Source organism: Colletotrichum phormii (assembly GCF_030913505.1).
Source record: "Colletotrichum phormii strain CBS 102054 chromosome Unknown BDP81scaffold_3, whole genome shotgun sequence".
Taxonomy (NCBI): domain Eukaryota; kingdom Fungi; phylum Ascomycota; class Sordariomycetes; order Glomerellales; family Glomerellaceae; genus Colletotrichum; species Colletotrichum phormii.
In genome coordinates this window covers 1,745,663-1,760,805 of record NW_026851445.1, presented here as the reverse complement: position 1 = coordinate 1,760,805, position 15,143 = coordinate 1,745,663, and the positions used below count along the sequence as shown (strand labels likewise).

At 54.8% G+C, this 15,143-nt stretch overlaps 5 protein-coding genes across 5 annotated transcripts; 3 read left to right on the top strand and 2 right to left on the bottom strand.

Moving 5' to 3' along the window:
* Positions 1–86: 86 nt before the first annotated feature.
* Positions 87–733, bottom strand: BDP81DRAFT_310187 (uncharacterized protein; the record flags this gene model as incomplete). The annotated part of the gene is made up of 3 exons (XM_060583618.1): positions 87–217; positions 323–394; positions 514–733. 3 exons carry the CDS (start codon positions 731–733, stop codon positions 87–89), a joined length of 423 nt encoding a protein of 140 aa, XP_060449897.1.
* Positions 734–1,373: 640 nt separating this feature from the next.
* BDP81DRAFT_130839 (uncharacterized protein) lies at positions 1,374–1,884 on the top strand. Its single transcript, XM_060581740.1, has one exon. It carries the CDS (start codon positions 1,432–1,434, stop codon positions 1,702–1,704), a length of 273 nt encoding a protein of 90 aa, XP_060449896.1. The 5' UTR covers positions 1,374–1,431; the 3' UTR covers positions 1,705–1,884.
* Positions 1,885–7,226: 5,342 nt separating this feature from the next.
* On the top strand, positions 7,227–10,240 carry BDP81DRAFT_130795 (uncharacterized protein). The gene is made up of 3 exons (XM_060581739.1): positions 7,227–7,823; positions 8,294–8,407; positions 8,475–10,240. Exons 1-3 carry the CDS (start codon positions 7,709–7,711, stop codon positions 9,941–9,943), a joined length of 1,698 nt encoding a protein of 565 aa, XP_060449895.1. The 5' UTR covers positions 7,227–7,708; the 3' UTR covers positions 9,944–10,240.
* Positions 10,241–10,557: 317 nt separating this feature from the next.
* BDP81DRAFT_418520 (mitochondrial carrier domain-containing protein) lies at positions 10,558–12,709 on the top strand. The gene is made up of 3 exons (XM_060589702.1): positions 10,558–11,061; positions 11,227–11,977; positions 12,068–12,709. Exons 1-3 carry the CDS (start codon positions 10,862–10,864, stop codon positions 12,296–12,298), a joined length of 1,182 nt encoding a protein of 393 aa, XP_060449894.1. The 5' UTR covers positions 10,558–10,861; the 3' UTR covers positions 12,299–12,709.
* A 1,260-nt stretch (positions 12,710–13,969) lies between these two features.
* On the bottom strand, positions 13,970–14,690 carry BDP81DRAFT_309813 (PX domain-containing protein; the record flags this gene model as incomplete). The annotated part of the gene is made up of 3 exons (XM_060583575.1): positions 13,970–13,998; positions 14,122–14,443; positions 14,613–14,690. The coding sequence occupies 3 exons, from the start codon at positions 14,688–14,690 to the stop codon at positions 13,970–13,972; spliced, it is 429 nt and encodes a 142-aa protein (XP_060449893.1).
* Positions 14,691–15,143: the final 453 nt, after the last annotated feature.

Genomic DNA, 15,143 nt, shown 5'->3' with positions numbered 1-15,143 from the left:
CCCCCTCCTCTCACAAACATGGAGTTGGGAATTTTCCAAACAGAAAAATCTAACCCCCTGAACTACTCCTCTCCATAACACCCAAATTATTCCTCCTCGGGCTGCGCAAACGGGTTCGCTATGGGCTCGCTTCCGTCGACGGGGCTGACGAGGACGAGCAGGGTTCCGCGGGCGACGATGAGGCCTAGGGACCTGGTTGTTTCGTTTCCTTCTTCGTCTATCCGTTGTGTGTTTTCTTCTTGTTAGCCGTGAAAACTACTTCGGGTTTCCCCCCCTTCCCCTCTTTCCCTTCTGGTTTGCACTGGGCGGAAGATACACGTACCTCTCATGACTTCCTGGACCTCATCCAGCACCAGGTTCATCAGCGCATCGTATCCCTTCAACGTTCCAGTGACTGTAGATGTTCCCAAAAAGTTTTTAGCAATCGGTACGATATAATTACCACAAAGGTCCTCGTGCAAAAGCACCAAGGAATAGATCTTGAGAAAGCAAGACAGGGAGAGGTAAACGAACCTTCGCGTCCGCCGTTGAACTTGACAGTAATCTGCTTGTCCATATACTTTGACAAGTCGAGGATATTCTCCTTCTTGGGCCTCTCGCGTTCGCCGCCCGAGCCCTGGGCACCGCCTCGATCACCACCACCGCCGCCGCCGCGACCTCCTCCCCTTCCGCGGTAGTTTCCTCCTCCTCCTCCTCCTCGGCCGCCGCCTCTGTGTGAGCCTCTATCCGCCATTGCGCGCGCCGGGTTATGTCGTGTCGTGTCGTGTCGTGCGTTTGTTTGGAAGGGGGGTAAGCGCGGTGATGAGGCCTTGCCGGTATCGGGAGGGGGATGTGTAGTAATGCGCCGTCAAACTCGATAATAGCTCTTCGATGAGTCGGTTATGGGAATTCGCCTTCTTCTTCGACGAGGTTTCTTCTGTTCGCGGGGGTGACGTCGTCGAGATCGTTGGGTTTTTTGGGGCTGGGATTGCTGGCCGAAAAGGCTAGGGTGAGGTCGTCGGTCGGTTCGGTGGATTAGGAAAATGAGCTTGAGCTTGGTCCGGGCTTCTTCCATGGTGGGGCGGGCCTGCGTCTTTCCATCCTTCCTCTCTCCCCCTCCCCGCCGTTGAGAGGCCCGGGCTCCGTGATTGGTGGGGCGCGGGTTTTTCGTTCGACCTGCCCGTGGAGGACGGGACGGGACAAGTGTGCGGTTCCTATCTGTAGAAAAGGCAAAGAAAGGAACTCAAGAAAACTGCAAATAGCGGTTTGCATATGTCGCGGGGAGGATGAGAACAGAGATTTCTTTACTTCTTTGGTGCTTTTGCATACAAGTACATAGTTTCCAACTGAGAATGGTGCTCAAATAGCAATTTGAGGTATCTTTGCAAGTCCTTGTTGGTTTGGGCGACAACATTGCTTCAACGTTGCACATGATCACTATTTCCTCGAAACATGAATTCTTCTCATTCGCCTTTTTTTTTTTTTTTTTTTTTTTTTTTTTTTTTTGGCGATTCGGGGCATCCCATCGATGGTCACGCGACGCATTTTGCCTACCATTCACCAATACTTTCTCGGCACTCACCAGAGAGCCCCAATGAAACCCTTCCTTTTGTGCGGGAAGCTGGTCTTGCCGTCGCGCCGTCTCAAGACAACGTCAAGAAGACCATGTCAAGTGTCAGGCATCTCAGTATCCGTACCGAAAAGAGACATATCGAGTCCGAATAATGACAAAGAATAAACATAGATCATTCGATTCAAAGCCGCGTAGCCGCGTTACCGAGAAAAATTAAGTTTCGGTAACGGGGAGGAAAATACTGCTGCCTATCCGCATCCATACTTACACCGCAAGGAAGAAAAAAAAGGACCCAATAACCATCACTATGAACCAGTGAAGATTCCAGAAAATCTAATTTCCGTTCTTTCTTGGGGTTCCTTCTGGGATCGGCGAAAAGACCGATGACTTTGCAGCAAACGACGCGCAACGCTCGAGTCGAAACGCCTTGGCGCTGATACGTTCGCAGCGCGCGTCGTCGTTGAAATACGACTGCGGGCTTAGCTCCAGCCCGTGTAAGTGACGACACACCATGGGGGCCATGATTTGTGAACCGGTATCCGTAGGTATACCAAGGCCAATCGAACCGATCAACCAGGCAGGCTGTGCAGCTTCTCTTCCCTTTTGTCTAAGTTGGACGAACCCCAGGAAAGAGATGGAATCATCGAACCGGGGGTGGAAGGGGGAGGGAGGTTGGGTAAGTGAGCGATTTACTTCATACTGTGGTGTAAGTTCCTGTAAGAGAAGTAATCCTGGCGCGTGTTCCGTTGGTGATTTCCAAAATGTCTTGGCACTGCCCTCTGCGCCACCCCCGATGATACTGATGGGCAACCAGAGCACCCCCAACGGAGCGGGAAACAACGCATCATTACGCCGCTACATTAGATCTTTGGTTCAGGGCCATAAAGTGGGAATCGGGGAGTCCAGAGTTGGTTGGCAAATTCCCGAGGTTGTTGAAATTACGCCCCTACTATCCCATTCGTCTTCCTCCTCCGACATTTGGTCGGCGTTCTCTTCTGCAGATGGGGGCCACGTACCGCGGTTACGAAGCCTGTCCGCCCTACTGACCACTCTGCCTCCCTGCAAAGTCCCTGTGAAGTAGATGCAGTTGAGCAATGCCAAAGTGAGAGAATCTCGGAGGCGACGGGCTGCGAGGACCGTTTCCATGTCGAATCAACTTGGGAGGAGTATTGGGTACCGGGGTACTGCGTAGTGATGTGTGCGTGTGTGACATTCAAGATGCGGTCCCCCCTTCCCACCCTCCAAGGACGAAAGGGAAACCAAACCGATCTGCGAAAGCGAGCGAGCGGAGAGGGGCCGCTGGCTGCTGGCTAGTGGCAACTGCTGCTCAATTTTTATTCCAAAACATTGACAGGCCCAAAAATAAGGTAGTTGTTTTGCCCATCAGTTGTCGGAGCGAGTTACATCCCAGCCGGTCGTCCGTCCCTGGAATTTCTGCACGTGCGTCGCGTGGGAAGGAGGGGGGAGCGCGGTAAGTGGTTCATGCCACATGGGAGGGATGGGGGCTGCTAAGTCGGGAAACGTTTGGCTTGGTTTGGTTTTATAACGACTCGAAGTGATGTTTGAGGGTGAGGGGATGCGATCGACCATGTGCGATTAGACATAATTAGAAGCGTCGTGGGCAGATGAGACTGCGGTTGAAGATGATCTCATTCATTGGCCTTTTAGAGTTGGTTTGCGCGGGCCTTTGAGTGCCGGCCTGCGAGCGATGCATATTCGCACCTAGTCCAGGACTTTATGGATACTTGCTGTGTATGCAAGGTACTTGGGCGGGGGGGCGAAAGTCATGTTTCTGCGATGCTGAGGGGCCGCTTGAGTCGCCCCGAAACAAGACGGGGTTTGGTTTGTTGACAGGCATCCCGGGTGAGGATGAAGAGGAGTTTATAGATTGGCGATACTTTGGGTCCCCGACCTCAAGTCTCGCTTTTAACGCCGGTACCTTATTCCGTACGGAGTACAGAGAAACCAGCAGGGAAAGGCGTAGGTTTCTGGAGTAGGTAGTGCGTTCCTCGCGTTCCGCTCCGTCCGAAAGAGATCAAAGCTTCCCAAACGTCGGGTCTCCGTGTTTTCTCTCTCCCACCCACCGTCGTCCCTTGTCTGGATTTCTGTTTAGCATTAGCATTTTCGTTCTAGAAAAGTTCCATCAACGGATGGGCTACCTGTACCAGGTACTGCGCACTGCGTAGAGGGTGGACGCCCGCGGTGCCATGGCCCAGGGCGCGCGAATCGACCAGCGGGCGCGCGGGTTCCCTCCGTCTAGTTCATCTTTGGTAACGTCGTACCTTACTAAGGACCAAGAGGGCCTTGCTCCGCCCCTCCACCCCGTCCGCCGTCAAACAAATCCCAGGAGAGCTAGGCTTGCCAGGCGAGGTAGCGAGTCGCTTGCCGTTTGTCTGTCAAGTGCTGTGCGTGCGCCGTCACGCCGTGTAAGTCGGGACACGCCAGGGTAAGACGGCAACCCAGAAAGATGGGATGCTCTAACGCGACGTGCCGGTTCGCCGGGGGGTGGGAGGTATTGGATACTAGGCTCGAGGTCAGGGTCAGATCACAGATGCGATGCAACGGAAAAGAAAGGGGTGGGTGGTTGTCAGGACTCAGTGGTGCGGCGTGTCTTCTCTCTCTTGTCTTGTTTCTGTTTCTTGTTTCTTGAGGTGTCGCTCTCGTTTCTGTGCCTTGTCTGCGCCGGGTGTCTGTCTCTGTACACCAAAAGAAAGGTAGGTGGTGTACGAAGTACTCTCGAGTCTCGGTGTCCCGGCAAGGTAGTTGGGCAAGTGAGGATCTACGGTGCGCTCCTCCCTCCGAGATTCCCACCCGGCAGCCCATTTTTCCGACCGAGTCTCATGTTCAGCGTGGGCGGTGTCTCAAGCTTGTTAGTCGTCTGTTCATCTATCCATTCCATTCCTCCTTGGACAACTCACTTTGTCATTCATCAATCACTGTCTCACAGTCACAGACTCACAGTCTCACACAGATGGGCCCCCCTTCTTCCCGCCCGCTACTCCTCTCCTCTCGAAACACTCAATGCCGACTGGCCGGTTGGCTCCTCCATTTCCCCAGTTTCCAGGCTGTGCACTGCACCAGGCTGGAGCCGGCTCTTTTGGGGCCCATGGGCCATGGGCCTTGATTGAAAAAGCCTGGCAGCTTGTTCCCCGCTCGTATTGATTGTGTTCGGCGTCCAATATCCTGCATCAACTATGTCCCGGCATCAAGACGTTCTTCTAACTCTATGTCGCGGGTGGGCACCTCGGTCTCAAAAAGTCAGGTTCCCTTTTTTGCTTAAATTTTGCGATCAAACCTTGCCGCTTTGCCGATCCCTTGGAACTATTATTTGCTTGCGCATTCTCCCCGAACCCGACCTTTTCGGTTCACTGAGCCGGACTGCTCAGCTTCCAAGCCTTCATAGGGCTGCCGGTCTTACATAAGGAGACGGACGACAAGCGGGAAACGGCCTGCTCTTTTGTTCAATCTTACCTCATTATCCTCATATTAGTCGCTCAATTGCTTTATACGACATGTCTGCGCCGGGTCCCAGCGCCACCCCCGTACACAGTTCGCTGTCATCCGTTTTGAAATTTCCCACTTTGCTCGTATAGGACAAGCTGCGTTTATGGACGGGTCAAGATCCAAGGAAACTCAAGAGGCAACCAAAGGAACGGCGGGGAGAAGAAAGAAGAAAAAAGATTGCAAAAAAGGCTCACCAGGAAAAAAAAAAAACTCATCGCCGGGAACTCCCTATTACGCCGTCTTATATGGGCCGAACCACTGAACCACTGAACCACTGCACAAGCACAGGATAGCTTCTTCTTCAACGGACAGAGACAGACGGCCTGCCTCTGCACACAGCCCCGGATCCAGTCCAGTCCAAACCAGCCCGGTGGTGTGACCCCCACCAGAATGCTTGGTTGTCAATTTAATTGCTCTTTTGGGGCTTTGGGGTGGTGCTTTTCGTGCGTGTTTGGGAACCGGGGCGGGCTGCGTTTCTGAGAGCTGGCACCCTAGTCCACACACGCATCATCACCACGTTCCGCTGCCTTGGCTTGGCGTATTTCACGTAACCTCAACTCACTCTATCTCACCTGCCTCAAGGTAACCACAGCCCATACGGATACATCTTACCAGTCGGGTATCTCTCGGTTCATCCATCGCCTGCCTACCTCATCTTGTCTCGCACCTTTCATGCCACGCTAGGAGCTGTTGTAGCTCCCAACCTACTCCCGGCAGCCGTTGCCTCTGCGCTGCGCTGCTTCCCGCTCAAGTTCCACCAATCCTCCTCATCTCAATCTCACTTACACACGCCTCACGCCTCACGCCTCACGCCTCACGCCTCTCACACCTCACACTTTACGCCCAAGAGGGGGACCCTGCCCTGCCCTGGCCCTCCACTTCTTTCCCTCTCTCTCTCTCACTCACTCACACACTCACTAGCTCACCCACCCTCTATCCGTACCGGCGTACACAGCACTACTGAGTTGAGTGTCCAGTCCTTTTTAGACTCTCCGTACATGGGAAAACTGAGGTGTCCACGGGTTCCGTCAGTCCAAGCTTTTTAGGCTCCCTCCCTTCCCGACGAACGAAAAAAGAAGGACGCCGGGTCCCCTCTCCCACCCCCGGCCCCATCCGTTTAGTGGAACTCCCCTCCGCCCTTGCTGCACCGCATCTTTGCCTTCCATTGCGGTCCTGCACTGCATTTTCCCAGCCGTCCACCGTCACACACACACACACACACACACACACACACACACATACCTTACTTGACCTTACCTTACACACACCTCACCTCGCGCCTGGGCTACCGCTCACTCTGCCTTAGCATCCCGCCTCTCGCCTCTCTTTCTCACTCACTCACTTCCATTGCCTAGTCACTCTCATACACACACTCGCCGGCCCGACTCATACGGGTGCCGCCCCTCTCCCCCCCGTTGCGAAAAAGGGAAGCCCACTCTTCAAAACTCCCGTTCCGACGTGTCTCTCCTAGTTCCTCAACCGGGGGTCTCACATCCAGAGGTACGGTACCTACTCTTTCTCACTCTCTATTTCACTCACCTCACTTTCATGCCGACACACGACATAACCAATTTGGGATTTTGCGGCTTTGCGGTGGGAACTCGGCACCTGCTTGCCCCTTGTCATTGGGCAATTGGCCCGTAAACTCGCCTCTGCAGCTGTACCCGCCGTCCGCTCTTCTTTCTCTCTCCTCTCCTCCTCTCTCCCCGTCCCGTCCTCCAAGCCGTCCCAACTCCATCACTCTCACGTACCTTACCTACCTTACCTACCTTACCTACCTTACCCTTGCCTTGCCTTACTCTCTGGGTCTTCATATTCCCTCTCACGCGCACGGCGCAAGCACATACTTGCCTGGACGGTCTCTCTTTCTCTCATCCCGTCACCCTGTCCATCCGCCCTCTACCTACCTACTTGTGCTTGTAAGTAACCTACCTACCTTACCTTAACTTAAGGTACGTTAAGGTACCCGAGTTCCCTTGTCTCGCCTTACTTTGCCTCTCTCCCACCTGAGGTACTCCGTACACCTACCTTACGCCTGTTTCCTACGAGTACTCCTCCTCCCGAGTTCCGCCCCAGTTCCCAGCCAGCCCCCGTCCTGTGGCCCCGACCACGTCCCCCGTTTCCCCCCCGTACAAATCCTGAGCGAAACCCCGATTCCAACCCTCCTCCTCTCCCCCCGTCTTTTCTTGGCTCTCCGGCCTCGTTCGCTCTCCCCCCCTTCGATCAACGAAATCTCTCGTCCCTCTTTCGTTCGAAAGCTTGCTTGCTCCATCCCAAGCCCCAACTCTCTCGTCCCTTCTGTTACCTCAGGCATTCCTCCCTCACTTCACTGGGGCCCTGTCTGCTGGGTTGCCACCACCTCAAAAGGTGCTGCTTCGCCATGAACTAACCAACTCCTAGATTTCAGGATTCCTCTTATTACGCCCCGGGGCCCTTTGGCCTTCACATACACTTTACACCACTCCACCCAAATCACAACTCGTCTCACACACGCACCCGACTTTTTGTTTTACAGTTAATCTTACTCTTTAGAGAGAGAAGAAACAAAGGCCGCAACGAGGAAGGGTGGAAAGAGAGAGAGAGAGAGAGAGAGAAAAAAGACACCTTGCCCTCACGGGATCCTCCCGTCTGTTGCCCGGTGACAATTTCACCATGGCGCATGCCCAGGATTCCCAAGAGCCCCATAAACGGAAACGGGACGCAGACGACGGAGGCGCTCAGCCAGCTCACTCTGATCGCATTCCCCAGCCTCCTCCGCCTCAGTCAGGTATGTGTGGTGCGCCAGTGTGTGTGTGATCCAAGAGTCGAAGTTTCCAGCAAGAAAACCAAATCCAAACAAAAAAAAAAAAAGAGAGCAAGAGAAGCAAACATGTCGCGATGCGCTGAAGGAACATGAGCCGTCGATCTCATCCATCAACTGCATCTCGTCGTTGTCGTCGTCGCGCCCGGAGGCAATCGAGGTTAGACTCGCCATTGATCCCTCGCCCCGGCCTGCCTGCCAGCGCCGCCCGCACCTTGTTTTCTACCTCTTCATTGTTTCCCCAACTTCATCTATCCCGTCTCCATCTCCGTCTCTACTCCAGCTCAGGCTTCCTCTCCATCTGCATCGCGCTTGTTCCAAGCCCCTTGGCAATGCTTAATTGTCCTGTGCCATGGAATCTTACCCCATCGGCCATACCCGCTTGCGCTGCATCTCATCTCGTCCCATGAACTAGTACTAATTGTCAACTCAAAAAGGCAATGCATCCATCATCAATTACCTATCCAAAGCCAGTACTGGCAGACTCCAGCTCATTCAGGGAGAGCCTGACACTTTCTCGGACGTGCTTGGTTTATTAAATCAGTACGAAGGTACGGTTTCCCCCCTCTGAACTTGTGTGTATATCATGAGACTTCATGCTCAACGGTCAACAACTAGGAGTCCTCAATAGACATGAGAGTCTCGCGGCCAACTTGGGCGCCAAGCTCACCGGGCCCCGTCTTCTAAAAGCCATGGAGGGAGCTTTCGAGGGCCCCATCATCACCAACCCACCGCCTCAATATGGCGCGGCACCCGTCAGCTGGCTTGATATTGTCACATTTGCCAAGACAAATCCCGAGAAGTTCGTTCTGACCACCGGACATGACGGCGAGCGCACATGCCAGTTCTACTTGAACGGCATCCAGACCCAGATCCTGGAAGATGACTGGCGGCTCATCATCAACGGTGCCTTGGACAGGTTCTCAGTCGTGTCCACGGCTCCCCTCGAAGAGGATGAGACGGCTGAGGTTGCGACACTGGAAATCGTGGAGCAGCGACTACAGGTTCTCATCAAAAAGGCCGATGAGATCGCTAAAAGGGCACGACAGCTCAACTACCACTTGAGCGGCCGCAGAGCCGGAATCAACTCGCGCCACGGCGGGCAGCAAGGAAGCAGCTCGGCTTTTCAGTCAGTCAACCACTCCAGAGGCCACGTTGCCCACGGAGCCGGATACGACCTGCACGCAGACCTGCTCCAGCAGTTTCTGTCATCTTCCCAATCCTACCCCCCTCGGGTGCCCTCCAGCGCCGGCCTCGAGCAGGCTCATTCGACGGGCCAACACACACCGCCCGCGACAAATCCTCACCCGCACTCACTACCCCTACAGGGGCGCCCAGTCGTCGTGCATGCGCCGCCCGTCATGCCACAGAGAGATCCGTCGTATGACCCGTCGTCGCCGCACCGGGCTATCATCACCGCAAGGATAGAAAAGTTGAACAAAGGAGACCACATCTGGCCGCCGTGCGACCGCTGCCGCAGGCTCAAGTCGCCGTGCATCAAGCACCTGACGGCCTGCCAGGGCTGCACGAAGAAGCACGCCAAGTGCGGGTGGAGAACGATTACCGAAGAAGAGATAGTCTGGCTGAATCGCGAGGCCAGCAGCAGCGCCGACGAAGCGCCGCACGTGGAACCGAGCCCGGTCCAACCGGCACCGGTGAGGAGATTACAATATGACCCGACACAGGACGACGGTCGATCCCGTGACGGCCGGTCCCATGAGCCGCCGCCGCCGCAGACGCACCCGCCAACGTCATCGTCCGCGAATCTTATGCCAGGAGGAGACTTATCTCGGCCGGCTAGCAGAGGCCAGCAGGACCATCGCCAACGGTCACCTTTAGACCCTGGATCTCGAAGCAGGACGAGCAGCTTCATGGACGTGGAGCATGAACCACCCCCTCCGATGAACCACAAGCCGTGGATGCCGGAGCCACACCCGCACCGCGGGGAGCAGCAGAAGCATCCAAACCAATTGCCCAGCCTGAAGAACGACCATATGCTGCTCAGCCACATGGCATCGGCTGCGACTGCAGCAGCCGATGCGCGGGATGCTACCTCGACGCCCGCAAGCAGCATGGTTGGGCGATGAGCCAGCAGACGACACCATTTGCGGCAGAAGACTTATTTACCCATGGAACGGCCCGCCTTAGCAACAACACCATACTCTTATTAAAGAGGGAATAGGAGGGGCAACAGGAATTCGAAAAGAGCGTATCGAGTGTGTGTGTGTGTGTGTGTGTGTGTGTGTGTGTGTTTGTGTGTGCAATGTGTGTAGTGCGTATAGTGCGTATGTGCGAGTGCATTGCGAGGTGCGGCCTAGGAAACAAAAGCAAAAATTCAGATAAATTCATAATGATATAAAGTAAGCTCACTTTCAAGTTGGCGCCATGTCAAATTACTTGACTGTGATGTTGGGCCTGTCTGCATCCTCAGTCAGAGGGTCTGGCTGGCTTACACATGTTCGTAGTTGGTGTTCGGATATCTACACATTAGGTCAGCATGGTAAGGTCCAGAGTAAGGTAGCAGGGGACAGCTTCTTTGACGAATGACAACGACTGGAAAGCCATAGGAAGCGCGGGCCAAAAGAAGACAGTCTGTCACAGCCGGCACGCCGGGTAAAGTGGATCGCAAAGATTGAAATCTGAGCGTGGCGCGTCGTTCCAAGGTATCCAAGCACGCTACGCAGATGGACGGGGATAAGGGAAAAAAAAAAAAGTTGTCCAGCTCCTATCCTACCTTAGATTCCCATCCATCCATGACGAGCCGCTCCCTCACCTCCAACCTAACTCCTGCGACATGAATTCGACGTAACGGTCTCCCCTTCGATATCAACAACCGCCACCACTCTCTTTTACCATCTCGCCATCCAAAGTTCGTCGCATGGAATAGTGAACCTCTCTTACATCTTATAATCGACTTTCGTCTTTCTGCTAGCTGAAGCTGTCCTGCTACAGCAGCTGGAATCGCCCTATCGCCACACTTCTTCCTCCTCCTCTCCTCCGCCTGAATGGCTCACTCTGCCGCATCCACCGAATTCATGTCTGCAACAGGCGACCGGCCGGCAGCGCGCCGCGCCCCGGATACGACTTCGTTCCCGACGTCCCGCGAGACGGGCGACATCATCCCCGACGCAAAACAGAACCCGGCTGTGGGGGGCGAGAAGGAATCACCATTCGCAAAGTCATGGGTACATTTCGTTGCTGGAGGGTACGTCTGAAAACAAGCCTATTCTTCTCCTCCCTTCGTTCTTACGCTCCCATCCATTTTCCTCACTGGTTGGAAGGAAAGGTTGAAAGGGGGTCTTTGGACAGGAACGAAATTTTGCAAAGGGGGCAACACAAGAGAAAACTAACAAGACTTCTACCATTATAGTATCGGAGGCATGACGGCCGCAACACTCACAGCACCCCTCGACGTCCTCAAAACCCGCCTCCAATCCGACTTTTACCAAGCTCAGCTCCGCGCCTCCCACGCCGCCCGCGCCCAAGCCGTCGGCACCCTCTCCCCCTACCGCGCCGCCCTCTTCCACCTCCGCGAGACCTTCCAGATCCTGGGCTCCGTCTACAAGATTGAGGGCCCCCGCGCGCTCTTCAAGGGCCTCGGCCCGAACCTCATCGGCGTCATCCCCGCGAGGAGCATAAACTTCTACACCTACGGCAACGGCAAGCGCCTCATTGCAGAATACGGCAACGGCGGCGAGGAAGGGGCGGGCGTCCACCTCGCGGCGGGCGTGCTGGCCGGCGTGACGACGAGCACGGCGACGAACCCCATCTGGCTCGTAAAGACCCGCCTGCAGCTCGACAAGAACGTGGCGGAGAAGAGCGGCGGGATCCAACAGAGGCAGTACCGCAACAGCTGGGACTGCATCAAGCAGGTGCTGCGGACCGAGGGTGTCCGGGGCATGTACAAGGGCATGAGCGCGAGTTACCTGGGCGTGGCGGAGAGCACGCTGCAGTGGGTGCTGTACGAGAACCTCAAGAACCGGTTGGCGGCGCGCGAGGAGCGCATCGTCGCGAGCGGAAGGGAAAAGACCTTTTGGGACCAGACGGTGGATTGGATGGGGAATGCTGGTGCTGCTGGCGGCGCCAAGTTGGTCGCTGCCATTCTTGCTTACCCCCACGAGGTATGATTGCACGCCCCCTACGATACTCGCTCCGGTGGATTTCCACTCGCCGGACTACACGGGATGTACTTGCTGACACTTCAAAAACAGGTTGCGCGAACGAGGCTACGACAGGCGCCCCTGGCCAACGGACAACTCAAGTACACTGGCCTCTGGCAGTGCTTCCGCGTCGTCTGGATCGAGGAGGGCTTCATGGGCCTGTACGGCGGTCTGACGCCGCATCTCATGCGCACCGTCCCCAGCGCGGCCATCATGTTTGGCATGTACGAGGGTATTCTGCGTCTCTTTGGCGCCTCTAGCAAGGCCAATGCGAGCTTGTAAACAAACGCTCTGCTAAGAGAAGAACATCCTACATGATGGTTTCTTCGACTACTTACCATCAACACCACCAACGAGGGGTCCCAGCAAACGGCGATGACCGGCCGGGACTCCTCTTTGGATGTAACAATTCAACTGTACCATAATACATTTACAAAACAACAACACCCTCACGACTAAAACGATCGACGCAAACCATCGCAGCTCTGGGAGATGGGAAAAACGGACGGATCGGACTCAACGGATCAGGGGAGGGAAGAGCTGTTTACTTTGAGGATTCTCTTCTCAACTCCCTCTTTGACAGCCGTTCACGAAAGCTCAGGGGGTGTTTCTTCATATACGATATGAGCTGAAGGCGAAACCGATCTCTAGACTTTCTTGGGTTAAAAGGACAGGACCTCCTCTTACCCCCCCCCCCCCCCCCCCCCCCACAAACCGGCGGAGGGGAGGCAAGCTCTTTCACGGGAGGCGTGATTGGGCCTCGCAGAATTCACCTCACTGATTAACACTACTCTTTTGGGGAGAATAAGGGGGGGGCGAGGGGGCATAAGAAGGCGTTTTGTAGGAACAGGATTGGCGGAACAATTGTATAAAAAGAGTAAAGAAAAACTTATACCTGCAACCAAAGTAGGCCCACCCCCTTTGAACAGAGGGGGGGGGAAACGTCTTCACAGAGAAGACTACCATCTGTGTATCATAATGTACAAAAGAAAAAGAGAAGTCACAACCCATGAAGACTACAGATACGTGAGTGGTATGAGCAGTGGTGTGATGTATTATGCGCATCTGAAATAATCATGATGGGAACAAAAAACCATCACTCAATTCGAGTTCTCTTCAAAGGGAAAAGACGTCTACGTGTACTCGCACAGGTCTACTTACTTACCAACCTTGTTAAGTTGGATCTCTCAGACCTCAACAGGAAGGTAGGTTAGGGTCATGGAAAACTTGGCCCCAGTTCATATTCGCCCGGGCAAGCAAGTACCCTAGAACACTGCTTGCCAACTTTTACCAGCTTCAAAAAAAGATCTGGAATCTTCTCCATTCACATGTACCCTAGAAAGGGAACCAGACATTTTTCCCGTGTGTGCGCCTTGAACACATACATAATCAATCACATTTATTGGAGAGTATTTTGATAGTCGTGGTTCTCAATTTTTCTTCAAAAAATATTTTTTTTGTTAACGCCAGCCTCTTCCTTCCTCCTGCTTCCTCACCCTCACCCTCATCATCCCCCTCCTCTTCCCATGTCGAGGAGATAAGCAACGCTGATGCTGTCCGCCTCGGCGGGGTTGTCGTGCTCGGCGCAAAAAAACAAAAAACAGGGTGTTAAAAATCAAACTAGCAGAAAGGGACTGGAAAAAAATGTTTTGGGGCAAGTCGAAAATAAACACTACGAGGAAGAACTGGAAGAAGAAGTAGAAGCCCGCACACCCAATGGCCGTAGACACTGGGATCCCCCTATTGCTTTTATGCCACCCTCCAATTTGTCCAAACCACCTCGGGCTTCCAAACAACCCAGGCGTTCAAAGGGGTTCATTCATAAGAGATGGAGCTCTTTGCAGTCAGCCCTTCTTCGAGCTGCGTGTCGATTCGATGGTGCTTGGGTGGCCTTTTGCGCAGTTTATTCGGTGCTCGCGAAACAGACGAGGAGAAGCTGATGCGGAGCTTCAGTCACCACGCATTACGGTCCCAGTTAGGGTCTATGAAATTGCGTCAGTCCACGTTCTCCATGCCTCGGGTATCGTAGCAATCCTCGCCCCCGGTAGCCAAGCGCAGCACCAAGTATGGTGCTCAAAAACGACGAGTAAGAAATCACCCCTCACCTTGAACAAAGGCCGCCAGGACCTTGCTGCCCGTCTGCAGAAGCGGGTGTCCGACAACGATGCGCAAGAACTTCTCGAGACCCGCGCGGCGGCCCTCGATTACGTCGTCGCTGAAGCGGTTCGTGAACACCTTCCCGGGAAGGGGAGGGATGGTGACGCGGGCGCTCTCGCGCTCGAGGATGTCGCGGAAGTACTCAAAGTCGGAGTAGCGACGGCGCACGCTCGAGGCGCGGAGCTTGAAGGCGGGGATGTTGGTGCGGCAGACGATCTCGTAGTCGGTGTACATACTGCGGCCCATGCCGTGGGTTCGGGGGTTGCGGACCTAGAGGGAGGTTGTTAGATTGTGATCTTAATCCCTTACTTCGGGCGCATGAGAGAATGGGCGGACAGGCGGGCTGTTGAGGGGGAACGAAGGGCATGCGGGACTATCGTGACAGGCTAGAAAGGACGGGGTTGCGCTGCTGCTGTGGAAGCTTGCTGGACATTCTCACCTCGATTTCGAGGAAATTCTCCGGCGGGCCGTAGATTTCGTCAAAGGACTGTTGTCGGTTATCCGGCATTGCCTGCATGATGGGCCGGTGGAAGGGCGGCGAGGCCTGGCTGCCTGCTTGTGATCCGGTCGGGGAGGTGGGAGAGGTGGGCTCAGCGCTGGGAGCGCGAGCGGCGTTCTGGCTTCCGGAATCCGTTTTGGCGACTTGTCCTCGGCGGGAAGAGGGATAAAGTGATGGTCGGCGAAGCGGTGGCTGTTTCTCACGTTGTTCGCGCGAGGGATGGGCGGGGGAAGGGCGTGGAGTCTGTCGTCGAGGTATGTGCGGGCGCGATATCGGGTTCGGTGGGAACGATTGTTCTTCTGTGCTGACTGCTGTTCGGGATCCCTCGGTCCCTCTCTTTCTCTTTGGCGGTTGTCTGCTACGAATCGATGAGACTCGTTCTTTGGTGTTGCGTGACTGAGTCCTTGGTTCTGGGCCGAGGCGATGTGAGGTTAGTTGTTCGTTATGGGAAAAAATGTCGAGGTGGGGGAA

Coding starts and splice junctions, on each gene's coding strand:
- BDP81DRAFT_130839 (XM_060581740.1), top strand. CDS start 1,432: ATGAATTCTTCTCATTCGCCTTTTTTTTTTTTTTTTTTTTTTTTTTTT.
- BDP81DRAFT_130795 (XM_060581739.1), top strand. CDS start 7,709: ATGGCGCATGCCCAGGATTCCCAAGAGCCCCATAAACGGAAACGGGAC. Junction 7,824..8,293: donor GCCTCCTCCGCCTCAGTCAG/GTATGTGTGGTG, acceptor CAACTCAAAAAG/GCAATGCATCCATCATCAAT. Junction 8,408..8,474: donor TTTATTAAATCAGTACGAAG/GTACGGTTTCCC, acceptor GTCAACAACTAG/GAGTCCTCAATAGACATGAG.
- BDP81DRAFT_418520 (XM_060589702.1), top strand. CDS start 10,862: ATGGCTCACTCTGCCGCATCCACCGAATTCATGTCTGCAACAGGCGAC. Junction 11,062..11,226: donor GTACATTTCGTTGCTGGAGG/GTACGTCTGAAA, acceptor CTACCATTATAG/TATCGGAGGCATGACGGCCG. Junction 11,978..12,067: donor TTCTTGCTTACCCCCACGAG/GTATGATTGCAC, acceptor CTTCAAAAACAG/GTTGCGCGAACGAGGCTACG.